This window comes from Muntiacus reevesi, chromosome 7 (assembly GCF_963930625.1).
Source record: "Muntiacus reevesi chromosome 7, mMunRee1.1, whole genome shotgun sequence".
NCBI lineage: Eukaryota > Metazoa > Chordata > Mammalia > Artiodactyla > Cervidae > Muntiacus > Muntiacus reevesi.
Genome location: NC_089255.1, coordinates 34,730,977 through 34,738,601, shown reverse-complemented (window position 1 = coordinate 34,738,601; position 7,625 = coordinate 34,730,977). Strand labels below are relative to the sequence as shown.

Sequence of the window (7,625 nt, the reverse complement as noted above, 5' to 3'; positions counted from 1 at the left end):
CCAGTTTCTAAGGAGCCCAGGGAACCAACTCTGGTGGGGGCGGAGGGTGGGGATAGCAGACTGTGACACTGAGATTGGCCGGGTTGGGTGCACATAGCCCCCGACGAGCTGCCCCCGCCCCATCCCCGCTGCCGCAGTCCCGGGGAAGCGCGGAGGAGGAGCTGCTCCCCGACTTCGTGGCCCACGAAGGGGTGGGTGGCGGTCAGAGGCTGTCTCCCCCGCCGGGTCCGTTTCGGCCCAGGCAGCTCAGCCCGCTTCCAGGGCAGCCATTGTCATGGACACCCCCAAGGCTATAAAACCAGGTATCCAGGCGGGCGGCAGCTCCCGCGCCACCGAGCCCCCCAAGTAAGGAGCAAGCGCCCTGGCGTGGCCCGGCCCCCGCGAGAGGGGAGGAGGCGGAGGAGCGGCGCCAGCAGATGAGGAGCGGCGCGCCCCGCCAGGGCTAGAGGCAGGCGCGCACGGCGGGCGCCACCGTCTCTTCGGGGGAGCGGGGCTGCCCCGGCTGCGGGTGAGTGGCGCGGCTCCCAGCCACGAGGGACTGAGAGGCGCCGGACACTGGGAAAGCTGCGGGAGAGTCAGGAGGGGCCTGAGTTTCGGTTCCCGTCGTCTCGTGGCGGGCCAGGTGCGGAGCCCGGAGTAGCAAGCAATCTACACCTTCAGGCGGGAAGCTCAAGAAAGGAGCAGCGAGACACCAGGGGTGCAGCCCAGGAGCGGCGGGGCAACTGGGGACCGAGCCGGAACCTCAGGACCCTCGGCTGCAGCCGCCCACGCAAGGAGGGGGCTATACCGGAGCGCCCGGGAGCCCGGCGGGGCGCGGGAGCAGGGGCGCCCCCGCGCGGAGCTGCCGGGCCGCCTGGGCGCGGCGGCCGGGGCCATGCTGAAGCCCAAGGACCTGTGTCCCCGAGCGGGTACGCGCACCTTTCTGGAGGCCATGCAGGCGGGCAAAGTGCACCTGGCTCGCTTTGTCCTGGATGCGCTGGACCGTAGCATCATCGACTGCCGCGCGGAGCAGGGCCGCACGCCGCTCATGGTGGCCGTGGGCTTACCAGACCCCGCGCTGCGCGCGCGCTTTGTGCGACTACTGCTGGAGCAGGGTGCGGCAGTGAACCTGCGGGACGAGCGCGGCCGCACAGCGCTCAGCCTGGCGTGCGAGCGCGGCCACCTAGACGCCGTGCAACTGCTGGTGCAGTTCAGCGGCGACCCCGAGGCGGCCGACTCGGCAGGCAACAGCCCGGTGATGTGGGCGGCCGCGTGCGGCCACGGGGCGGTGCTCGAGTTCCTGGTGCGCTCCTTCCGCCGCCTAGGCCTACGCCTCGACCGCACTAATCGGGCGGGCCTCACGGCCCTGCAGCTGGCTGCCGCCCGCGGTCACGGGACCTGTGTGCAGGCCCTCACAGGGCCGTGGGGCCGCGCAGCCGCCGCCGCCGCTGCACGGGGCTCCAACTCTGACAGCCCCCCTGGCCGTCCGGTCCCCGCGCCCAGCCCGGAGCGCCGACGACCCAGCCCCCGCCGCCTACCGCGGCCTCTCCTGGCGCGCTTTGCCCGAGCGGCGGGCGGCCATGGTCACGGCGGCGAGGCTGGCTCGGGGGGTAAGGGCTTCGGTCGGCATCGGGCACAGGGCTGCGAGCGGCCAGAGCTGGGCCGGAGCATGAGCCTGGCGCTGGGTGCCGTGACCGAGGAGGAGGCGGCGCGACTGCGAGCGGGAGCCCTGATGGCCCTACCGCACTCGCCCCAGTCCTCGGGGGCTGGGCGGTGGCGGTCGCAGGAGGTGCTGGAGGGAGCGCCCCCAACCTTAGTGCAAGCCCCCATTGGTCTTAGCCCCCACCCCGAAGGCGATCCTGGCTCTGGCCGCTTGGGTTTGCGCCGACGCTCCACAGCTCCAGACATCCCCAGCCTGGTCGGGGAGGCATCTGGGCCAGAGAGCGGCCAAGAATTAGAGCCCAATGCTCTGTCACATTCGGTGCCCGGGCCTCAGCCTTGGCAGGGGGGCACGGAGGCCGTGGTGCTGCACGCTCAGCGGTAAACAGCCTCAAGGCTGAGTCCTGCTCCCCCCACCTCCCAATCTCTGCTCTACTGGGATTTCTTTTTCCCAGGCCCCTCACTTTCCTGGCAGTTTCTTACCCACAAAGCCTAGAACTTGTCCCTACTGCTGAGATGAGACCTCCCTCCCTCAGCCCTCTCTCTGAAAGGGACCCCATCTTATTTCTTTTTTGTGCTTGTTGATACTCCCTAAGTCTCACATTCTCTGAAGGCTTGCTGTTCCTGTTGTGAAAGCAAGGAGTAGAAGACTGAATCCATAGGCTACAACCTTCCAGCTGGACTTCCTTCCCTCCTTGCTAAGGTGCAGTCCAGAGTCCTTCTGGCTCCTGCAGGGTTTCCTTCCCCTTGGAGGGTTTTCTCACACCCGCATCAGCCAGGCAGTGATAAGAGTTGACCTGTAGAACAAAGGCCTAGTCCCCCCACTCCAACTCCAATGATGCTGACAATAATGCCCCACACCACCTAAATCTCCCTTCCCCTTAAGTGCTGGAGTGTTGGAGAAGGGGAACCCTTCTGGACAGAAGGGAAGAATCTGGAAGTTTAGTTTTTCTGGGGAGAAACTCCTGCCTCAAGACACTGAAAGCAGCTTTTGAGGGTGGCAGGAATGTCAGTTGTCCCTTGAACCAGCAGCTGAGTAATTTTAGCTCCCTCTGCCTGAGCCAGATCCAAAGATTCAACTTCATTGACAATGTGGGGTCTTCTTCCCCCTCCCCTTGCCCAGCACAGTTCTGGGCTCTTGAGTTATTTCCTCTCACTTTCAGAGACCTGAAATGAAAAGAACGTAGCCCTTCCCCCGTCCCCACCGCCTCCCAGCTCCCCCGTCCCGCACGTGGGTGCTCCCGCAGGGTGGAACGGTTGCGAAGGCTTTGCTTAATTGTATTGCTTCCAATCCTCAAAGAACTCATGTTTTGAGTCTTTGTATGTGAAGCAGAAAGCAGCGGGTCTGATCCGAGGCTTAAGAACCTGACAATGTCTCTTTAAATAGAAGCTCCGCGAGGGGGATAATTGACTGAAGTGTTTGCCACGGTAAACGGCTGCGGCGTGAGGGAGTCTGAAGCCCACACGAGCCTCAGGTCCGGGTTTAAATTATATCAAACTGGCGAGAGCTAGAAGGAGGCTGTTAAATGGTTCCTGCTTCTTGCTGGGCCGTTAATGGAGGGCAGGGCAGATGATGGATGCTAGAGGTCGAGACCAAGGACCCCTGCCTCTGCCCCAACGCGTGGGACGCAGGCTCGGCCCAGCTTCAATACTGGGCAGATTAGTGAGTCAGAGGCAACTGTGGAGAGGTGGTTAAAGGCCTTTTCCTGGCCTGGCCCTTGGTCCCCTCCATCCTCGCCCCCGCCCTCTTTGTGTCAGCCAAGTGGGAGGGGTCCAGAGGATCTGGCGAATCGTGTGCCCTGCGGAAGCGCCAGCACACGAACCCGCGCGCCCAGCGGTTCGTGGTAGCGGGGCGTGGGGGAGTTTTTTGTGAATCCCTGAGGTTGAGTTTGCAGTCACTCACCCGCCGGCAGTGGGGTTCTTTCAAGACGTCGATCTGTTCATCTTTGCAGAACGGAAGGGTTATCGCCAGTAACTCTAAGGAAACTGCCCAGAGCGAGAATAACCTGTGATGAGAAATTGGTCCTGCGGTGAGGGGTGGGTGATCAGAGGCCCGCCTCGTGTAGGTGTCAGACGCTTCCGCAGGGCTTCCACCCCTCCAGGGTCCGCGAGGCTGCCCGGGCCCAGACTCTGGACGTGATCTCTGGTGCCCCCTGGTGGCAACACTGCGCTCTAGTTGCCCCTGGCTCGGAGTTCAGACTTCTGGTTTTGTTTGCAATCACCGCTGTGTACTTCTCCATTCCTGTGCACTTACCCGTGGAATCCTCTTCCTCTTGTAGTATGTTAAATCCGAATACTTGAAGTCATTTCACAGGGACAATGAACAAAAAACTCGCATGTGGAGTAGCAGGAGCCCAGACCCTTCACTTAGGACCCCAAGATCTTCCAAGGCTGCATGTGGAGAGCTCCTGCTGACTTCTGAGAGACTGGGAGCTTCCAAGCGGTCCCTTGTGATTTCTGAACCTACTGTTAAGAATCAGTGGGGCCTACTGATTCTGTACTGTTTTCTTCTGATGAGATTTGCTTTCGTTTCTGGGGTGTTTTGCCCTTTCCCCCACTCTTCTCTTCCTGAATATCTGCTTCTCCTCAGTCCCACTGTCTGAGTGGTGGGTGAACTGAAAAGTTCTGAAAAAGCGCCTGAAAAGCCAGAGGGAGAGGATCTGGGGTGGGATGGGGGGGGGGTGGCGGAAACTGGATGTGCCAAGTGCAAACTCCTTTTTTCCCCTGATCCTTGCTTGCTCACTTATCCTTTTCCAACTGTGTTTAATTTTTATGAAGTTTTTAATGGTGTAAGAATATAAGTATTTTGGCTTCTTCAAAACACCACATTGAAGACGTGGGTCTGCGTTGCATGTTGTGTTGAAGGTATTGTCGTGTTTTAAAGTGTCGCTGACACGGGGATTTCTGGTTGAAGGTCACCCTAGGCCCTCTCTATTGGGTAAACAACTTTGAGGGCTCCTCTCTGTGGAGTTGCCAAGGGTTTGATGGTTGAAAGTGCTGTTTCTAAAAAACCACAGCAGATCTTTCCTGTCTGAACTAAATTGTGTATTTTGACTGCCTTGCTGTTCTTGTAGATTTCTTACCTGGCCCAGCTCTGTGCAAAACTGACGTTTCACCACAATTCGCTCTCCTGAACTTCCTCTCATTGTCAGCTCCAGAGCATTGAGGCTGGGGTCCTCTTGAGCTCACTCTGGTCTAGCAGAGACTTTTTGAAACATTTTGCTTTTCCAGTTCTTGTTGCTTTCATCGTTGTGAAGTCACCTGTGCCACTGGAGCTGACGTAAGCTCAGAACTGGTCTGTGTGTGAGGCTAAATGACACAATGCACATGCTTTGGGAATGACACTGCAGTGGAAGGACTCTTAGAACTCAAAAGAACAGTTAATAAATCCAGTGTTCTTCAGTTAAGAGGACTGGTGTCTTTTTGCCTTGTCAACCACTCCCGACTGTGGGCACCCGTTGGGAGGGGGAAGGTCCTGCCTTCTCTCAGCCTCCTTCTCTGCCCAGCCCACTGTGGCTGCCTCCTGGAGGTAACAATCAGGTGCTGCTGAGCTGGTGGGACTGGGACCCTCAGACCAGGGCAGCTGTCTACGTGGGGTTGTGGTAGGGAGCTGTGGGAGAAAGTCTGTGGGACTCCTTGCTCCTCCTAGGTAAGAGGTTTCCGTGACCCTGACAGAGAGAGGGTAGGATGAGACCTCAGGAAGGAAGTGCTAGAATCAGTGTCAGAGCTAGAAGTTTAAAGACCCAGGTTTCTTGATTTCCCGTTGTGCTCTTCACAGCTCCTCATGGTCTCCTTCCTCTCTGAGAACCAAAACAGAGACTGCTTTCTCACTAGAGGCATTTCCAGGCCACTTCCTGTAGACATCTTGAGGAGAGCCGCAACTGACTTGGGAGAAGCAAACGGGGAAAGGGAGATGCTGCTCCAGAAAGTGGTCACTATCCCTGGTGGCTGCCCCAGAGCCCCCGTGGTGGCAAGCACGGCCCATGGCCCTGGCTTTCTGGGTTGAGTTCTTCCCCCCTGGGAAGGAGCCTTGTCTATTTTTCAGCTCATTCAGCCCCAAGGGCCTTTCACTTCCTGTTTTCCTCCTTCTCGGCCCTCCTTGCCACCATAGACTTGGATTTTCTGTGAATCAGAATGACCATTGGGGAACTCACGTCAGGGAGGAGGGGGGACCACCCTGGACACCCACTACAGTGTGTCTAATTTGAAGACAGCCTGGCTACACTCCCAGAGACAACAGGGAGGCCAGAGGTTTTGAACACTCAGTTTAATTTAAAACAGGCACAAGTGCAAACAATTCACAAAAGGGAAGATGCTTTTGTTTTTTAAAACTCTGACCCTTAAAAAAAAGTTCTTGCAATTTTTTCTTTTTGCCCCAAAGCAGGGCTCTAGGGACAGAGGAATCTAAAAATATTATCTAGATAGGGTCCGGACACTTGGAATTCTTCCCTGGGATTCCCTGTCTCACAACAGCCCTGAAGGCTGGGAGGACAAGGAGACAGGTGTATGAGGAGGAGTTAGGGGTGGGTGGTCTGCACAGATGGGGTGCCCACTCCAGTGACATGATGGCCCCTGGGAGCTGGTTCACCTCCCCCAGACCAGGATTTTGAAATGAACTGGTCCCCCAAGCACACACAAAAAGGAGCGGGTCCCTGATGACCTGGTTGTTGAGATGAAGCTCATAAAGTCTGTTCTCTCACCATTCTGGTCCCTGGCTCTCAGACTCCACAGTATAGGAGAAAACTGCCAAGCACCTGGGTTATGTTTGACTCAATATAGACCTCTTCATTGGTCAGGTAGAAACATGGGACTTAAGTGATAGGAGGCCAGGCAGGTCGCCTTCAGAGCAGAATTTAGTGGGGAGAAGATGGAGAAGCCCAACCGAAGCCAGCCGTGGGTGACCTTCCTCCCCGCCCACACACACACCCTGTAAAGTGAGACCACCTTTACTGCCAGTTGCCTCCTTCCTCTTTCACCCAGAAAATTCCCCTCCCTCACCCATGTCCTCTGAGCAGGCTGTTCACACCCGGGTGCTGGCTGTGCTAGGGGTGTGTTGTCATCACAGGTGGGTCAGGAAGCCAGTGGCAGGTGAAACTGCAACTTCAGGAAGTCAGACACAAAGGGAGGAAGATGGATTCGGGCAATAACCGCCTTCCCGGTGGCCCTCTCAGACCCCAGGGTTTGGAGCTGGAGCTGAGAACAGCAAGCATCCTAGTGAAGACAGGCAGTCTGCCTCTTGGGTGACCTGGGATGCTCGATTACAACTACCGTTTTATATATATATAAAAAAGAACCACAGCAGCCTTTTCTGCTGTGTTGGCCACCATGGCCAGAAACGCTGGTCTCCATGTTTCATAGAAATATCCCTGTGCAAATAACAAAGGGTCATCCCGCAGAAGGGGTCTCCATCATCCCAAAGGCAACTGGGCACTCCTGGGAGGGAGAGTGACCGAGGGGCAGGTCCGGCCTGGCCCAGGGGGCTGAGGGGCAGGAGGGTAGGGTGGGGGCTTCACATTCAATCTTTGGAGAGAATACTGAGAGAGTGAGGCAGGCAGGCAGGCAGGCCTGTTGGCAAGCTGGCGGCCCAGTGTCTCCTGCCTGTGGGCACAGGTGGCAGGCGCACTCTGGGGCTGCGCTCAGCAGCTGGAGGTCTGCTTGCGGTAGAGCTGGATCAAGGGCACCAGGCACTCGGGCAGCCCGGTCTGTAGCAGGAAGGGGTGGTCCAGGAGCTCCTGGGCCGTGGCTCTCTCCTGGGGGTCCCGCACCAGCATCCGCTCCAGGAAGTCTCGCAGCACTGGGGAGACCTGTGGAGGCAGGGCAGTGAGAGGAAGCCACAGCTGGTAGCCGCTTGGGGGTGACCCAATTTGCCTGGCTCCACCATCATATGAAAGCCTTATATTCTCTTGTTTCTTACTTCCTGGTTCCTCCCAGGCTCAGCACTTTTTGGATTATCAGGTAGGTAAGCCTGGCAAGCTACAGTCCATGGG

The 7,625-nt window shown here is 58.0% G+C and overlaps 2 protein-coding genes across 3 annotated transcripts in view; one reads left to right on the top strand and one right to left on the bottom strand.

Moving 5' to 3' along the window:
- The first annotated feature begins 786 nt into the window (after positions 1-786).
- On the top strand, positions 787-4,290 carry ANKRD63 (ankyrin repeat domain 63). Its single transcript, XM_065940996.1, has one exon. The coding sequence runs from the start codon at positions 875-877 to the stop codon at positions 2,021-2,023; it is 1,149 nt and encodes a 382-aa protein (XP_065797068.1). The 5' UTR covers positions 787-874; the 3' UTR covers positions 2,024-4,290.
- Positions 4,291-5,909: 1,619 nt separating this feature from the next.
- PAK6 (p21 (RAC1) activated kinase 6) overlaps positions 5,910-7,625 on the bottom strand; it is a 36,821-nt gene continuing 35,105 nt past the window's right edge. For both annotated transcript variants that reach the window (XM_065940677.1, XM_065940676.1), the window contains one exon: positions 5,910-7,442. In XM_065940677.1, coding sequence (XP_065796749.1) covers positions 7,275-7,442 — 168 coding nt within the window. In that variant the 3' untranslated portion in view covers positions 5,910-7,274. The remainder of the gene's footprint in view (positions 7,443-7,625) is intronic.

Bases quoted from the DNA above. Each gene is read 5' to 3' on its own strand.
- ANKRD63 (XM_065940996.1), top strand. From the start codon at position 875: ATGCTGAAGCCCAAGGACCTGTGTCCCCGAGCGGGTACGCGCACCTTT.